Source organism: Phyllostomus hastatus, unplaced genomic scaffold (genome assembly GCF_019186645.2).
Source record: "Phyllostomus hastatus isolate PE091 unplaced genomic scaffold, TTU_PhHast_1.1 phas_scaffold_501, whole genome shotgun sequence".
Classification (NCBI taxonomy): domain Eukaryota; kingdom Metazoa; phylum Chordata; class Mammalia; order Chiroptera; family Phyllostomidae; genus Phyllostomus; species Phyllostomus hastatus.
This window is the reverse complement of record NW_025334033.1, coordinates 41,378,374-41,397,649: the sequence shown is the minus strand read 5'-3', so window position 1 is coordinate 41,397,649 and position 19,276 is coordinate 41,378,374. Positions and strand designations below refer to the sequence as shown.

General features: G+C 36.9%; 1 protein-coding gene and 1 long non-coding RNA gene across 2 annotated transcripts in view; one reads left to right on the top strand and one right to left on the bottom strand.

Moving 5' to 3' along the window:
• Positions 1–19,276, bottom strand: part of HIF1A (hypoxia inducible factor 1 subunit alpha) — a 47,633-nt gene that overhangs the window by 3,800 nt on the left and 24,557 nt on the right. The window contains exons 5-12 of the mRNA XM_045822599.1: positions 17,702–17,814; positions 16,413–16,615; positions 8,870–8,976; positions 7,635–7,782; positions 5,477–5,697; positions 4,527–4,813; positions 1,788–1,910; positions 1,253–1,677 (exon numbers count right to left, since the gene is read on the bottom strand). Coding sequence (XP_045678555.1) covers positions 1,253–1,677; positions 1,788–1,910; positions 4,527–4,813; positions 5,477–5,697; positions 7,635–7,782; positions 8,870–8,976; positions 16,413–16,615; positions 17,702–17,814 — 1,627 coding nt within the window. The remainder of the gene's footprint in view (positions 1–1,252; positions 1,678–1,787; positions 1,911–4,526; positions 4,814–5,476; positions 5,698–7,634; positions 7,783–8,869; positions 8,977–16,412; positions 16,616–17,701; positions 17,815–19,276) is intronic.
• Positions 1–19,276, top strand: part of LOC123808169 — a 30,329-nt gene that overhangs the window by 7,491 nt on the left and 3,562 nt on the right. The gene's annotated exons all lie outside the window — the stretch shown is intronic.

The window sequence follows — 19,276 nt, the reverse complement described above, 5'->3', positions numbered from 1 at the left end:
AACTGATATAAAAAATTGCTAACCTGACTAGAATATTGAAAACTGAATATTCCATAGTCTCTTATAGTGAAGAGTAAACTGTAAATTATGGGTCATCACCATCACCATTATTTATATTGCTATTTTCATTCACTTGTCCACCCAATAACCACCTATTGAGCAACTACTACATGTTAGGTACTGAGTTAAGTATTAATATCACTAAAATGTCCAAGACACTGTCATTGCCCTACATGAACTCGAAGTCTAAAGTCAGCTGATAACACAGTAATTTATAAAGTAATGCAAAATGCTTCTTCTTTGTTAATCTAAAACTCTAAGATCATTTCTCAGCTCTAGGAAAAGGCCTCTCCCAGCACTCTAGGCCAAAGCAGTAATGCAAGCCAGGAGAAACAAGCCATAAGCTCTGGCTATGGCAGTGCTTTTTCCTACTGTTATTGATATCTGGAACCAGTCTAGGCAGAATAGAATAGGAATCATTTCTCTCTTCAACACACTGACCCAATGACTAGCTAAAATTATTTCCTCTGATTATAGCCACAAGTTTAAAATATGTTAAATCTCATTATAAATTATATACAGAAATTACAATTTAAAATTTGGTTGATGTCCAGATATTTGCTCAAATTATTCCATAGAAGCAATGTTACAATATCAAGTTTAGATTCCTGTTGTAGCTCTTAAAAATGTATTTAACCTATAATAAATAATGTTCTATAAACATGCAATGAAAAGTAAAAGCTACTGTAATATAATTATACATAAACCTTAAAAAGAAGTCTTGTAAATACCTATACTGAGGACCAAAGACCATCAGACTCAATGTGGAATGGAGAATCACAAATACCCTTAAGTCAGAAGGGCTTTTTTTCAGGTAAGCTTAAAAACAGCTTCATGAAAGGAAGCAGTGAGGATATGTTAACTAGCCTGATTTAAATAACCATAAGAAGCTGGGCCAGTTTTTGTATACTTCTAGAACTTACTGGCTAGATTTTATTTTTAGAGGTATTAGAAGACCAGCCTACATTCAGATAGTTGGTAAGATTATGTTAGAGAAAATAAATAGACAAGCTAATTTAGAAGCAGTTTTTGGAGTTACTGTTTTAAGTTCAGAATTTGTATATCAATTTTATGCTCCTTAAAGCATACACATCAGAAAGTTGGCTACATTTGGAAATAATTTATCATCACACACATTTTCTAAAAAATAAATAAAAGAAGTGTAACTTTAATGTTACATATAAATAAATACCTTTGACTCAAAGTGACAGATAACACATTAGGGCTTCTTGGATGAGATTTTTCTGTCTGTTCTATAACTCCTTTTCCTGCTCTGTTTGGTGAGGCTGTCCGACTTCGAGTATCACTATATGGTGATGTTGTGGTACTAGTAGTTTCTTTAGGTATGTGGGTAGGAGATGGAGATGCGATCAATATTTTAATGTCTTCCATACCATCTTTTGTAAGTGTTTTTAATTCATCAGTGGTGGCAGCGGTAGTGGTGGTGGTAAGAGTTGGTTCTTGCATTTGAGTTGCCTGGAATCCTGTGATTGTGCTTGTACTTTGGGGGCTTGTGGAACTGCTTTCCAATGGTGACAACTGATCAAAGGATCGTAACTGGAAGTCGTCATCCATTGGGATATAAGGAGCTAACATCTCCAAGTCTAAGTCAGTGTCCTGTAAAACAACAAATGAGTTTTCACAATGGCTACATCTTATACCCAAAGTCACGTCAGACCAGAAATTAATAAGGTTTAATATAAAGTACAATAAATGAATTCATATACCTGAGTGGAAAATGGATTCTTTGCTTCTGTGTCTTCAGCAAAAAGTTTCTCTACCAATTCCAACTTGAATTCATTGACCATATCACTATCCACATCAAAACAATATTCACTGGGACTGGTAGGCTAGAAAAGGAATTAAATGTGTTTACTTTCCCAGAAAATACCTGTGTGTTTTTCTAGTTGTCAGAATTCTCAAACCAGATCTCAGAGAATACATAATCAAGTTCATCTGTTTTATCAAATTTTATCTAACTAGTGAGAAGTCAGATTTTTCAACTTAGATTTTTATCTAATTGTGCTAATATAGTAGTTCCCCCCTTATCTGGGGTTTCATTTTCTGCGGTCAGCTGAGGTCTGAAAACATTAGGAAATTCCAGAAATAAGCAATCTTTAAGTTTTAAAATTTGCATCATTCTGAGTAGTGTGATGAAATCTTGCACTGTCCCACTCCATCCTGCCACGGACATGAGTCATACCTTTGTCCAGTGTACCCACACTGTGTATTCTACCCACCCATTAGTCACTCAGTAGCCATCTTGGTTATCAGATCAATTGTCACAGTATCACAGTGCTTACATTCAAAGTAATCCTTATTTTACTTAATGGCCTAAAGTATAAGAGTAGTGATGCCAGCAATTTGGATATGCCAAAGAGAAGCTGTAGAGTTCTTCCTGTAAGTTAAATTGCAAAAGTTCTTGACTTAAGGAAAGAAAAAAACAAAACCCATATGCTGAGGTTGCTAAAAAGGAAAAAGAAATTCGAGCTAGTTTTGCTGTCTATCTTAAATGACAAAAGTTATAGGCACACTACATGACAATGCTTAGTTAAGATGGAAAAGGTATTAAATTTGTGGGTGGAAGACGGGAACAGAAAAACGTGTTCCAATTGATGCCAATGAGTTGTGTCACAAATCATTGAGCCCACATGAAGACTTCAGCAAGGGATTCCTGGAAACAAGTGACACTAAGCCATTTACTGCAAGCAAATAAGTGATGAAAAATATGACAATTACTGGACAGCCTGCATTGGCCAGTGAAGAAAGTGCTGCCACATTTCTAGCAAAGCTAACAAGGCACATCAGGGGTCAGTACTATCCACAGTTTCAGGCATTAGGTGGGGATCTTGGAATGTGTTCCCCACGGGAAAGGGGGAACTACCATATATACATTTCTGACTATATGCAATATGACATTTATAAAATTGCATTTATCTGTTTATTCTAAAGAATAAAATTCATCTGGGAGGGTATAAGGGGATTAAATGGTAATGGGAAAAAATGCACTAAAGACTAAATGAAAAAAAAAAAAATCTAAATAATTCAACTCCCACATGGTACCCAAGTGGCCAACAAGTAGATTATACATACTCACTGGAATCTACTGCTGTACTGAGAGGGCATGTTCCTGTGGTGATCTACCTAAAACTCTTACAGCTACTCTGGGGGTAGGCACGGACACTTACGTTCTGTTACATACATTCATCTTAATGAATGTACTATTCTTTGTTACTCTTCTAATTTTTAAAAATTGATTTTAGAGAGAGGGGAAGGGAGGGGGAGAGAGAAGGAGAGAAACATCTATGTGAGAGAGAAACACCTATCAGTTGCCTGTGATACGCACCCTGTCCCGGGACTGAGCCCACAACCTAGGCATGTGCCTTGGCAGGGAACTGAACCCGCAACCTTCAGTTTACGAGATGATGCTCCAACCAAGCCACACTGGCCAAGGCTGAATGTACTATATTCTTTTAGAAGTTCTGAGCCCAGAGTTCCAACCAAAAAATTATAGCTATGTATTCTGAGCATAAACTTTTGCTTTCCTCATTATAACATTTTTATTAGATTAAAAACAAAATGAATAAAAAATATTTTGTGCTAGGCAAACTGAGCAACCAGAGTACAGGATGTATTCTCTAGAAGTCTATGAGATGTCAAATCTCCTACTCTTAGCTTGCCAGTCTGGCTCCATAAATATTTAATATAAAATTAACTTACCACCTATCAAGGCTTATTTGTGCTTCATTTATCAAATCATCAGATTCAGATCTCAATTACCCAACTTTTGAACATATTTTTAGACATAGGAAACTCTGAAATTGAAGCGCTCCAGATTTAGAAATAGAGCCCTACGTGATACCTTTAGTCTTAGGCCAACCTAGCCCTTATACAGCATTTTTTTTTGTCTATAGGAACACTAATATCAAGACAAATCTCACATAAAAAACAGCTATTAGGTATTTACTCTGTAAGATTTGGTATTTTCATGTTACACTTACCCGGAATTTCAAAATAGTGATGGAAACTGGACTAAATTGGACAGAGCTTAGGGTCCTTTCCCTTTTAAGCCTTGCCACTGGACAATTCTCCAACTCAAAAGCTAGTATGTAGGCGTGTAGAGCAATTGTAAGCACACAGTTTTTTTTCCATGGATGGCTAAACACAAAATCTTTTTTTGGGTCTCACTGATATAAATATATAGAGGAGCAATATATGTTTTACCTTTTGATTTTTGTTAAGCCAGTTCCTTTGCATGTTCCTATCTTTGACTAAAACATGTACTGAGGTCCAAGTTAAACTCTTAAATTAACAATTTTTGTGGAAGTTTTAAAGTGCTAAAATGCACACAATCAAAGCTATGACATGTGGGTCAAATAAAAGTCTGAATCAAGCCTACAAATACATCCCTTCCTGAACATTAAAATTTGAAATTTATCCTTTTCTTATTATATCATGACACCTACCTCAGGTGAACTTTGTCTAGTGCTTCCATCAGAAGGACTAGCTGGCTGATCTTGAATCTGGGGCATAGTAAAAGAAAGTTCCAGTGATTCTGAATTTGGTTCTAATTTTAATGCAACTTCCTGATTGAGTGCAGGGTCAGCACTACTTCGAAGTGGCTCTGGAGTTTCAGAGGCAGGTAATGGAGACAATGCCAAATTTATATTCTGTAATCTTTCATCAGATGGGGGGAGCATTACATCATTATATAATGGAACTTCCTCAAGTTGTTGGTCATCAGTTTCTGTGTCTGTAAGGAAACAAATTAGTCAATTTAAAGAATATCTAGATTTTAACACATACAGAAGTAGGTACCCTTTTACCAAAGGTTTGTCTAGCTCACTAAAATAATAAAAATGTTACCAAATTTTCCTTAATTGGAAAGTTTACAGATACTGTGGTATAACCATTAAGTCCCCGTTATCTTTCCAACCCACTACTGACAACTCCTATAATCTACATGGCACAAAAAAACCCAGCAATTCCAACCTTTTCATCATTAAAATTTAACCTAGTTTGAAATTACAGTGTTCATTTTTTTGTGTTTAATATTATGGTATGATTGCTGACTTTCATGTGACTATACCTATTGCAATATAACTTTGCTAAATTGTGGAGGAAATATACCAGTAGGATATAGAAATACAGTGTAGCTGAGAAAATTAAAGTGGGAAGAAGAAATACCTTAAGGACACTATAAGGCACAATTTTTCATGTGATAAAAGCAGGAATGCTAAGAAATTAGAGGGGTAAAATATTTAAGAAAATACTTTTAAGAGGACTATGAAAAACAAACCTATAAGACCATGCTGTCCAAATGATTACTAACAAAAAATATCAACACGAAGTTCAGTTAAAATGGGCTTGCCTGAACAGACAGTTTAAGCAATTAACAAAATAACTAAAGACCCACCATTGCTGCCAAAATCTAAAGATATGATTGTGTCTCCAGCAGCTGGGGCCAGCAAAGTTAAAGCATCAGGTTCCTTCTTAAGTTTATCAAAGAGGCTACTTGTATCTTCTGATTCAACTTTGGTGAACAGCTGAGTCATTTTCATATCTGAAGATTCAACTGGTTTCAGGACACATTCTGTTTGTTGAAGGGAGAAGATCAAGTCGTGTTGAATAATACCACTGTCAAAAAGAGAGATGAGTAATTTTCAAATGAGTATTTAACACAATGTAGATAAAGGGAAGGGGGGGGGGTGAAAGGACCTTGTCTCCTAAAGAAATTCTACTTTATGAAAAAGAACATTTTAAAATTCTTTGACCTAATCTCTCATGCATACTTGGTTGTTGGGAACTGCCCTGCCTGGCTTCAGAAGCTGTAATCCCCCCGTGGCTAAGGCTGAGTGAGCGACCTTGAAACCAAAAGCCACTAAGGAGACAAAGCTTATCTCCCTGGCAGGGGCCCTGTCTCTGCCCCCTTTACTTCATCCTGCCTGGCCCCCAATGCTTGATTGGTTAACCAATAACAGGTAAGATTCCTCATGGGAGGGACAACCTAAGATAGGCATGACCATGGGGCCCCCAGGGAAGGACTTGGGGGGCTACAGAAAAAGGGGGTGATGGACCCTCGCCCCTCAGCTTTGACATAGCCTGAGTCCTCATTCTGTCTACAAGAAGTCTACTAATTTCTTGGCTGCCCTACTTCCCCCTACCTGACTTAAGCCTGAAACAATGACTTTAGCCTGAAACAATACTGGTGGTGGGTGCAGCCCTGTGCTGGAAAGGGCAGGTTCCCTGGGGCAATCAGGCCTAAGAGTGAATGCATAAAATCCTATGAAATCTACTTTGCTAATACCCTAAATTTAAATGATAAGGGTCCAAGCAAGAAATGAGTTTGTTTCCCCAAAGTTTTATGGCCATTAAACTAACCCAACTCAGAATAGGCCCTCAGAGTTCTCTGAATGTTATCTACTGTTTAATCATTTCTGCCTGACAATGATTGATGAGCTTTATATACACCCTGTATTCCTATGCAAATGGAATCCAATGATAGCCTATCAAGGCAAGGGTCAGCGCGCTCTCCTCTCGGGAGAGTGGTTGAGAGAATGGCCAAGGCACCCTGAGGCTTGCTGTCCTCCTGAGAGAGAAGCTGTGGCATCCCTTTTCCTCCACAGGACTCAGCAATCCGTGTGAATTTGTCTTGTATTATTCATCCATAACACCTCGGACACTGTGGGCCAGTGTCCACACCACTTGGTCACATTCACTCAGGGTTTAAAATACCAATATGAAATAAACATCTATTAAAACTTGCAGTATAATATAGTTCAAATATTTGACTTCTTTCAATTAAGAAACTTCAACTAGCCCTTTGGGAAGAGTGGTGGTGACAAAGGGATGTTAACAGCCAACTATATGGAAGATATAAACAGACCTTTCCAATGTTTGTGCTGACTCACGTATAATGAAATTGGCATGTAAACTCTTTGGCACTAAGGGTCATCCTAGAATATAAAGATATGTAGATAAATGACCAAGATCTTTCTAAAAGGGACACCATATTTTTTTTTGGTGGTAGAAAAATGATATGGTTATGTCATCTATAGGGACAGAGTTAGAAAGGGTTGATGAACAGCTCCATATTTATTTGGCTTAAATATAAATTTTATTGCTCCTTGAATCAATAAATATTAAGTGCCTACTATGTGAAATGAACTGTTACAAAAATTAAAATATTTAACCCTTGTCCTCAAGTTTATAGCCCAGTATTGTTCCTACAAAAATAATGTAGCTGCCTTGAGATAATCTATGCTGACAGCTGTATGACTAGAACAAATTAATCCACAGATCTGGTGTTTTTTTTCAAGGTCTTTTTAAAAGTAGCACTGATGCCCTGGTTTGTGTGGCTCAGTAGATTGAGCGCCAGCCTGTGAACCAAAGGGTCGCCAGTTTGATCCCAGTCAGGACATATACCTGGGTTGTAGGCCAGGTCTGCGGTAGAGGGTGCACAAGAGGCAACCATGCATTGATGTTTCCTTCCCTCCCTTTCTCTCCCTTCACCTCTGTCTAAAAATAAATACAAATTTTTTTAAAAAAATGAAATATTTACTTTCCAAGCTTACCTCACAACATAATTTACACATACAATGCATTGTGGTTGAGAGTTCTTAGTGTTATATATGACAGTTGCTTGAGTTTCAACCCAGACATATCCACCTCTTTTGGCAAGCATCCGGTATTGTCCTGTGGTGACTTGTCCTTTAGTAAACACTAGGAATAAAATGGAAAAAGTGTCATGCAGAGAAAATAACCTTTAATTGTCAATCAAATGAATGGATGCTAAATGTTGACTGCTGTTTTAGAAAAAGAAATTAATTAATGGAACCATTAATGGAAACAATGTAACTTTAAATTTCAAGTGACAGGAAAAGCCCAGCACAGCTGAAAATGCGCCCAATTTCATTTTTTCTAAACCCCCAAATAAACTCCTGTCCTGCCAATCTTCACTTTAAATAAAATGTAAGCCAGGAATGAGGGACAACAGTAACTAAAATTCCTTTCATGACTTATATGTTGAAAGCATCAGAAAGAGTAGAGAATGAATAATCTTCATTTCACAGAGAATGTTTAAGAAAGAAGTACTGCTATCATTTCTATAAATTCCTGCTATAGCTTCCAGATAACCAAAGATGCTTCAAAGAGCTGTGCTGATGTATTTGAATCTCATTGACATCATGCCATTTTAGGCTATCTTGATTGCTGATTTGGGAGGAAGTACTAGATAAATAGCAAAGATGATATTTTTATGAGTATGGGGGCCCATTACATAGTTCAAGAACACTAGCTCAGTGACAGTCAAGCACTCCCAGTCACAGTGGGAAGTCCTGTTTAGGTACAGATTCAAGAAGCAAGTGAGAAATTCTTAAGTTTTACTGACCATGGGATCTTCAAATAAGATTCGAGTAAAACTGAGAAACATCTATGTCAAGAGCACTTATAACCACTAGTGCATGCTGTTGATCACCCTCACTTCACTAAATTCACTTCACTGAACAATTATTTTCTGAGTGCCTTCTGTGTGCAAACCACTGTTCTGAATACTAAGTATGAATTCTGAAAACGATGCTATAATATCCTATGATGTATATAACAAATGATTCTGCTTTAACTGGTATTGCTTATAACAGATACAAAACATAGATTTATTAGTCAAGATCCCTTAAGAAGAGTTTTGTTAAGATATTTAGTCCAGAAAGATTTAATATTAACCAAAAAATTAGAGATGTATGACTGAAAATTAAAGAGACAGACAGCAAGACTTACATAAAACACCCATGAGCTCCTCCACTGTACTTACTATCATGATGAGTTTTGGTCAGATGATCAGAGTCCAAAGCATGATAATATTCATAAATTGAGCGACCCAAAAGTTCTTCTGGCTCATACCCCATCAATTCAGTAATTCTGTTAAGTAAAAAATGTAAGAAAAAAAAGAAACTAAATGAGAATGAAAAATTTTGCTTTTCTAGATCAACAAATATACATTAATCTTAGAAACAAGTAAATTTTCCTAGCGGGGGGTGGTGGGGAGAGCATTTGCCCTGGCCATTGTGGCTCAGTTCGTTGGAGCATTGTCCAGTAACCAAAAGGTTGTAGGGTCAATTCCCAGTCAGGGCACATGCCTAGGTTGTGGGTTTGATCCCTGGTCTGGGTGTCCACGATCCCCTGTCCAGGCATGTATGGGAGGCAACCAATTGATGTTTCCCACCTTGAAGTTTCTCTCTATCCCTCCCTATCTCCAAAAGAGCAATAAAAAAAAAGTCCTTGGGTGAGAATGAAAATAAAGAGTATTTTTCTTTGCTGGAAATAAATTTATATCCCACCTTTATTAACTCTGCAGTTACTAAATACAGCACTATCTATTTTTTTAAGTCCCTTGGATTCATCCTGTTATTCAACCCTTTAATTCCTTTCACTCAAACTTGTTGCCTGTTTTTATCACATTTTACTGTACACACTTTTGGTAACAAGACAGGGTATCAATAAATTACTGCAAAATACTATAAAATTAAATAATGTTATAAAGGTAGTAACTGACATTTAATTTAAAATATAGTTTAAATCCTTAACATTATCTTACCATAAAATTAAATGCTTTTGTGTGTGTAAAACCAGATTTTTTATATGACAGGTCCCCTAGGCAAAGCTTCATTTTGTGGGATCAATATCAACTACAAAATTTCAATATCGTTAACCAGAGTATCCACACTAAATGGGAATAAAAGAATACCTATTATGCTGGTTTTGGAAAATGCTCTTGTACTTCCTTCTTTAAATTAATACGTAAAATTACAGGAATTCATTTCAGATGAAATAATGATTATCAAATTGAAAGTGGACTCAAATGTAATCCAGTTACCCTTTCTGATTCTCTGGCAGTTCCTTTAGGATCAAGACTAAACCTTACTATTCTCTGTAACCACAGCCTGAAATGGAACCCTTTTCATGGGAAAGAGAAAGCTGGTTTTTAGCACTTCTCAGAAGACAAATGTTCTCTTCTTTTCTGGGAGCAAAACATGAGTTAAGCTTTTGATTTCTCAGACTTTAGATTTCAAAGAACTTCCTGAGGTGCAAGCAAAAGTTATGTAACATATTGTGCCCTGCCCACTCTCTCAAATCAAACCCCAATTAATTACAGAAAGCACACAGGAAAGATGTCCTTCTCTTAAGAAATGTATAAAAATAATACGGTTGTGCTGTCACACTTTAGGGCAAGATCTGCCAGTTTATTCCAAAATAAATAGACAAACAGAAAGCTGATTTGTAAAACACAAACAACACCAAGCCAAAATCCAGATTCTTTACAAAGGGATCTCCCTAAACACATCTACACTAGGTGGCAGTATTTCAAAGACAACTTATTTTTAAAAGCCAGCTCTTTCTTTAAATTATATTTTAAAAGTAATTTTAATTGGTCTTATGTGGGTTATATGTTTAAATAATATCATTAAATTATTTTTTTCATTATTTTAAACTTTATATACCTGTGTATGCCTGGCACTGTTCTGGGTGTGAAATGGCAAGAAAAAATATGTGGCTAATCTTCGATACACTTACCATACTACTTATTAAATAATATGGTAAGCACAGTGATAAGAACCTGCTGCAGGAATCAGAGGCAACACCTCTACCCATAAGAAGGAATGCCAGTGGGGGCAGGGGACGGAGTGATTGAGCAAAATGGAAAAAAGGACTCATGGACATGTACAACAGACAACAGTGTGGTGATTGCTGGGGGGAGGGGGATATAAGGAGACAAAAAGGTAATGTAAAAACAATAAAGATCAAAATTGGCACCAAAAGGAGAAGAAAAAGTCTATTTGTCTGATATAGTTAAAAAAAAAAAAGGAACATTGGGATAAAGGACAGTTCCTACAGGAGATTTATGAGTTGACTACAGAAGAAAATCAAAGACAGAGCAAAACCATTTCAGGAAGAAGGTACACCACAAGCAAAGACAGAGATGAGAAAATGCTTGACGTTGTACAGCCAACAAAAAAACTCTGATGTGGTCAGTGGGGGCAAGCAGAAAGAAATGAGGCTGGAAAAGTAGGCAGGGGGATCAGATTAATGAGGGCCTTGTACATCACATTAAGAATTTGTGATTTAATGAGTTAGTTGTCAATCAGTACTTCTCAATCTGAGTTGAGGTATGTCTACCACTAAAGGATGCAAGATGTCAAAATATAAATAGCACTTATTCTCCTAAAAGGTCAATTTTATTCATATTGGAAGAATAAACATAAAAAGTTAATTTAACTTTAGAGACTTTACACCTTATATTCTGTACCAAAAAGGAAAGAAGTGACCCAGAAAATCTGATCAAAAAGTGTTTTAAGTGAACTAGGAAACCTGTGATCTAAAGCAACTGTGCAGACTTCCAGTCAAGACGGCCACATAGGCACACATGGGTCAATTCTTTGCACAACCACATCAAATTACAAATAAAATATAGAACTACCACCTCTCAGAAGGATCAGAAATCCAGTTCAATGGAAGTCTGATAACTATGGAATTAAAGAAACCACACCCATCCACTGGTAGGAGGGCCTAGAGTTAGAACAGACTGGTCCCACACCCATGTGTGGTAGATAAAAATTCAGGAGGGATATCGTGGAAGTGAGGAGTCTCAGCCCCACACCAGGCCCCCCAGCCCAGAGTTCCAGTGCCAGGGAAGTAAGTTCCCACAACTTCTGGCTGCAAAACCCAGCAGGGGTTGAGTTGGTGGAAGTAAATGCTAAAGCCTCAAGCAGTTCCTCTTAAAAACAAAAAACAAAAAACACACATGGACTCACCTACTTAGACCTGCTGTCTCTGAGCTCCAGCACCAGGGTAGCAACTTGAAAGGCACTAGTGGCATACAGGGAGAAACTGAAGTGCCTGGCATCAAGGTGAGCAGAGGCCATAGTCCATTTTCTAAACACTCCTCCCCAAGAGCCAGTAGGCTGGTGCCATATCTGAGACTCCATCAACTTGGCTAACATTGTCTGACCCACCTTGGAGATCCCCAGAGACTCTGCCCCACCCAATTTACTGGCCCACCCAAGCTGCTTTTCAACATGAATGGCTGGTCTCGGCTCTTATTGCAAAATTTACTAAATCCTCTCAAACAAGCAAGAGCTGGCCTCAGTGAGGCCCAGGCCTAGCAGCAGCCAGCCTAGTTTCATAACCTGGCTTTGCCTGGGAATCTCCAAACCCAGCACAAGTAGCAGCCATCTCAGACTGCCTTACAGCCCAGGAAAGGTGGCTCCAGGCAAAACACTGGTGGGGGCTGACCTTGGCCTACGCCACCAGGGAAACCCCAGGGCCAGCACACCCAATGGACAACTAACTACAGACCATGTCGAACATTACCACCCTGCTCCTGCACAGCTGATCCTCCATAGACAGCAGGTGGTAAGTGGTCACAGCCAATTCTTGCAGCTGACTGGCCTGGTAAATCCGTCCCATTGATCTGCCAACAGCAACCAAGGCTCAACTACAAGAGGAGGAAATGCTCAGTCTACATGAAGGGCACACCTCACGTACCCAGCTTGGGCAACAGAGAAGGATGTGTCATTGGACCCTATAGGACACCTACTACATTAGGCCACACTACCAAGACACAGTGTCAAAGCAGCTCTACCAAGTATTTAGAAACAAACACAGAGAGGCTGCCAAAACAAGGAGACAAAGAAACATGGCCCAAATGAAAAAACAGATCAAAACTCTAGAAAAAGAACTAAACAAAATGGAGATAAGCAATCTATCAGATGCAGAATTCAAAACACTGGTTATAAGGATGCTCCAGAAACTCAGTGAGGACCCTCAGCAGCATAAAAAAGACCCAGTCAGAAACAAAGGATACACTAATTGAAATAAAGAATCATTTACAGGGAAACAACAGTAGAGTGGATGAATCCAAGAATCAAATCAAAGATATGGAACATAGGGAGCAGAAAACCAACCAGATAATAATAAGAAAAAAGAAACAAAAAAAATGAGGGTAGTATATGCATCCTCTGGGAAAACTTCAAGAGGGCCAACATTCGCATCATAGGGGTGACAGGAGGAGAAGAGAAGGAGCAAGAAATTGGAAATCTATTTGAAAAAATAATGACAGAAAACTTCCCTAATTTGGTGAAGGAAACAGACATGCAAGTCCAGGAAGCACAGAGTCCCAAACAAGATGGACACAAGGAGGCCCACACCAAGATACACTATAATTAAAATGCCAAAGGTTAAAAGATAAAGAGAGAATCTGAAGAGCAGCAAGAGAAAAGAAGTTAGTTACCTATGGGGGAGTTCTGATAAGACTGTCCACTGATTTCTCAAGGGAAACTTTGCAGGCTACAAGGGATTTGGCAAAAAAATTACTCAGTCATTAAAAGCAGGGGCCTAAGGCCAAGATTGCTCTACCCAACAAAGGGCAGATAAAGAGCTTCCTAGACAAGAAAAATCTAAAGGAGTTCATCATCACCAAACCATTATTGTACGAAATGTTAAAGAGACTTATTTAAGGAAAAGATCAAAACTATGAACAATAAAATGGCAATAAATACACATCTATCAATAATTAAATCTAAAAAACAAACTAAGCAAACAAGAAGAACAGAGACAGAATCATGGATATGGAGAGCATTTTGATGGTTGCCAGATGGAAGGGGGTATGGAAGAATGGGTGACAGGTGCAGGGATTAAGTACAAATAGGCAGTTACAGAATAGCCATGGGGATGTAAAGTACAGTATAGGAAAAGGAATAGCCACAGAGCTTATACACATGACCCATGGACCTAAGCAATGGTGGGGGGTAGTACCTGAGGGGGACAAAGGGAAAAACCAGGACAACTGTAATAGCATAATCAATAAAATATAATTTGAAAAAATAAAAACAATGAAAAGCAACTATGTATGCAATGTATCATTCATTCATTTTACGCGTCTTGAGGGCAGGAACTGTTAATCTTCGTTTCTACTTAAGTGTCTGTTATATTGCCACATACATAGTAGGTGTTCAAATAAATGTGTCGAATGACTGTAGTTAAGTCCTAAAACTTAAAACCTTACTTTGCTGATCTCTAAACTGGTTGTCTTTACTCCTCTGTCATAATCATTTTGCCAATTTCGTTTCTCTTTCTAGCTCCACCACTTTCCTTTTTCTCTATCGTACCCCTATACTTTGGTACTAAGTTCTAAAAATAAGAAATAATTCCTCAAAAAAGGATGGGCATTTTTATTCTATCATACAATCACATGAATAAGGCAGTAAATGCCATAACATACTTCTTAGCTTTTTTATCTTCATTTTTCTTAAAGTTGACACCAGAGGTGAAACATTCACTACATACCAACCACTCAACAAACTCTTTTAATCCTTGTAACAGGCTATGAAATAGGACCCTTATTTTAGATAAGGAATATGAAATTTGGAACAGTTAAGTTCTAAGACCAAGGCCACACTGTAAATACCATAGCTGCAAGCCAGGGCTGAATCCAGGATTGTATTATTCCAAAGCCAGTACTCTATAAATTTCCTTGTCCAATGGGGTGGGGCATTCTTATCTATATTATGACTAAATGCTTAAAAGTGTTTTTTTCATATAATCTTTTGAGATAACCCCCCAAAAGTAGGTGTTACTAAAAATGAAAAAACTGATATTCAAAGAGAATAACTAATAAATCCAAGATCATTTCAAAATAAGGCAGCAAAGCCAGGATTTAGTAGTCTGGCCACAGAATTTATGCCTTTAGCCATTATGTGATATATATAGCCTCACAGTAAAAGGGCAGGGGGGGGACAAGGTGGCAAATAATAGTAGAATAAATGCTATGACAGAAGTGTATAGAAAGAGTTTTAATTTTAGGGAACACGGAAAAGTCCACAAAGGACAACTGCAGTAGGTGGCCCTTGGAAGGTAAGTATGAGTTAGGAGTTGAAGAAAACGTCACTACAGAGTGGATAAGTAAGTGCAAAGTACTAAGACAACAAAATAGCATGTGGAGCTGTCTGGCTGTAGCAGACACATCAGAAGGGGTCTCCCCTCCTACTGATTAATATGGAGAAGTGGGTAAGGTCCAGATTGTAAATATCCTTGTTTGCCATGCTAAGAAGTTTAGATCTTATTATAGTCTATTTTTCTTTTGGCTTTTTAAAAGCATGTCTTGTTTTGATAAATAAAACTCTCCTGCCCTCCTCTAAAATTTTTTAAAGATTTTAAACTTCTTATTATTTATTTTTTTAGAGAGAGGGGAAAGAAGGAAGAGAGGGAGAGAAACATGGATGTGTGAGACCCCCAACTGGGAACCTGGCTCGCAACCCAGGCACGTGCCCTGACTGGGAATCAAACTGGTGACCTCTTGGTTCACAGGCTGGTGCTCAATGCACTGAGTCACACCAGCCAGGGCTAAAAATTTTATAAACATAAGTTTTTGTGTATGAAGATAAAAGAAAACCATTGAGGCATTTCAACAGGAGAATGACATGATCTGATTTTCACATTAGGAAGTCCACCTTTTAGAAACCTGGTTGAGAGAGTAAAAGGGCACAAATCTGTTGTTAGAGAGACAGCTTCAGAGATTACGTCAACAGTTCAAGCCAAAGGTAATGAGATGAAAAATTCAGTGACAGGAGAACAAAGGTGAAAAGGAGGGAACAGATCAAGAGATACAAGTAGATAGTAAATTTATAAAATGTAAAGCCCAACTAAGTGTAGATAATGAGGGTAAAGAAAAAGTTAAGGATGACTTCCAAATTTTTGCTGGAGTCATCTGTCTATAGTGGTAGGTTTAACCATGGTAGACATTATAGAAAGAAAACCAGATTTTGAAGTTTTTGTTTGGGGCAGTAGTGGTACAGATCAGTTACAGAAATATTTTGTTTACAATACACAGGAGTATCTAGCTGGAAAAAAAATAATCAAATTTGTGATTAAATAGAAATAGTTAGGAATAGAATAACTAGGAAATGGCAAAAGAAACCAATAGATGATAAAGCTGCTCAGGGAAAATACATAGCTGAGGAGATGACCAAGGATTTTTGTTTTTAGTCCATAACCAAAGTAATCTACTTTCCTCAAATTACATATTGTATCTTTAAAATACACTTATTTTCTGTCTAAATTCGAGTCCCTAAAGGAAAAAGACCTCATCTTAATTTCTGAAAAGCACCTGGTGGGGCAAGTATTCATAGCACATAGTAAATGTTCAATATGGCTGAACTTATCATCAAAGTTAATATGATATTACAGAGTTCTAAGATGTATCGTGGTATTCAATTTAGTGGAAGTAGTCTTTATATATAATAGCTTTTAAAAAGTTGTGGATTAATTAAAAATTTGAAATTATATTTTATCTCATTTACCTTTCATCACAATAAGAAAATTTCATATCCAGACTGTGACGACTGAGGAAAGTCTTGCTATCTAATGGAATTTCAATATTTGATGGATGAGGAATGGGTTCACAAATGAGCACCAAGCACGTCATAGGTGGTTTCTTATACCCACATTGAGACTGGTTACCATTGGTATCGTACACATGAATATGTCCTGTGCAATGAAGCACCTGTGTATAAAGAAAAGCAGTTTAAAAAAAAAAAAATATATATATATATATATACAATGCTAGAAAAAAATTCAGAGATAAGTAGTTGAGCCTGATATGGAAAGTAAGCTTTGATAAAATATACTGCCGTTAGTAAATTAACTATATTTCTGGCAATCAATAAATATTTTCCCTACAATACTATCCATGACCTACCCCTGAGGTATCACAAATTATCTTTTCTTTTAAAGAAAAAGAAGGAAATTCTACCCTTTGTAACAGCATGGATAGATACAGAGAGTACTATGCTAAGTGAAACAAGCCAGTTAGAGAAAGACAAGGACCATATAATTTATTTCATTCATACATGGAATCTAATGAACAAAATAAACTAACAAAATAGAAGCAGACTCTATAGATAGAGAACAGACTGAGAGCTGTCAGAGGGAAGGGAGAGTTCCCTCTGAGACTGGGTGAAAAAGGTGAAGGGATTAAGCAAAAACAACAACAACAACAACAACAACAAAAACCTCAAACACATACAATAGTATGGTGGTTGTGGGGTATGAGGGGAATAAATGGTGATGAAAGGAAATTTGACTTGGGGTGGTGAACATACAGTACAATATACAGGTGACGTATTATAGAATTGTACACCCGAAACCTATATAATTTTATCAACCAATGTCACCTGAATAAATGCAATAAAAAAAAAAACATTAAAAAATCTTCATATAAATCTGGGCTGATTTTTTCTTTCATCTGGTCATTGTAGCTGTTTGATAGTTATTTCTTACTGTAATAACTTTTAAAACTGAGCAAAAAAAACATACCATGAGTAGAAAATTAAGTTCTATCAAGATTCAAACACTGGATGGCTAGCAAAGCTAACTGATTGTTAGCTCAGTAAGCCAGTTGTCATGTTCACATAATTTCATCTCTTAAACTAGCAAATTAATTATATTGTTTGGATGTTAAACCTGCAAATGCCAAAGAACAACTCTTAAGTTTTCCTTCACAGTTCTAAAGCTACCTTAATACTAGCAATGTCAAGATGCATGAAATTATCTATAAGTGCACCACCACTTACAGATTATTTTTAGTTACCTTCCATGTTGCAGACTTGATGTTCATAGTTCTCCCCCGGCTAGTTAGGGTACACTTCATTCTGAGAAAAAAGCTTCGTTGTGTATTTTGCTCTTTACCTTTTTTTACAAGGCCTATGGAAAGCATGAAATAAAGTTTAAAAACATAACTAATTATGCAAATTTGTTATAGCAAGAGTAGCACAGTCCCCAGCAACTGGGAGCTGTTCAATTCAACATCCCAGCACAAATGAAGAGAAACACACTTGCTTTGCCCACTCCAACACATCCAGCAACCTAACCCTTCAGTCAGTAGCAGGTTCTCAACAGCAGTGATTCCCTCAGTTGGTAGGAAGAGAATCCATAGTTGGATAACAGTTAATCATTTCACATTCAAGCCAGTAAAGTTGGTCAAATTGCAAAGAAATATAAATATGGTATGAATTTGTCCTGTAAATGTGCTATCAGTGTATAAGCATACACCCAGAGAAGGAACTTCAGCAAACTCTTCCAAACCTTTACTAAATATGTTAGTTCAATTTATAGTAAGTACTCCATTTATTTATAGAGCTTTTTTAAAATATAAAATTTATTTTTAATAGTAAATAAACAATTTTTTATATCTGATTTTCCCTTAAATCTCCCTATAAAAGCAGCAAGAAATTATTTCTATTTTATTACTAGGTGAAAAAAGTAAATAACTTTTCAAAGCAAAGTTAGAATTAAATCAATTCAGGTCTATTTACTCATATTCCAAACCTAATATAACTGAAAAATGAGATTACAAAACACTCAAGTGACTAAGCAAATAGCAACCTGATTTCTTATCTTCATTGATCAGTCTCATTCAGTATTCATTATTCAGGAACTAGACTAGATATTGCAGGCAATACAAAGATGAATAAGGCACACTGCCTGTCCTGAATAAGTTGAACATTTAGCAGATGTAAAGAAGCCAATAGCAATTCAATGCAGACAGAGTCAGTGCCCAAGACTTACAAGAACACTTTAATGAGTACAGAGAGAGCTTAGAAGATAACCTCTAATTATGGAGAAATCAGGAAGTTCTTCTTAGAGAAAGAGACATTAGAATTTCAGTAAGTAGAGGTGAGTTAGAAGGGTATGCTAGGCAGAAGGAAGAGAATGAAAAGTACATAGGTGGGGAAAATAGCACATTTGGGAAACAGTAGTAGATAGTTCACTTTGGCCACAATATAAAGTACATGCAGAAGAGTAATGAGATAAAGTTAGAAGAGAAGGTTAGAGCCATAACTATGGAGGGCTACAATGAAGAGTTCAGCCTTAAATACACAACATGGAGCTTCTAAAAAATTCTGAAGTGAGGAGTACAATCAGGAACTTAAAGAACATCAATCTAGCAGTAACATATAGGATGTGTAAGAATTAGAATACATCATGGTAATGAGGGCCTGACCAGTGGCAGAAGTATAAAGGATGACAAAACATAAATGAAGAAGTAGAACCTATAAACTTAAAAATTTATGAAAATAAGGTAGAGAAATTTACGATCTGTAGATTTTTAAGGATAGTATTCAGAAAGAATGCTGTCGAGTAAAAAAATAATCAAGTTAAATTT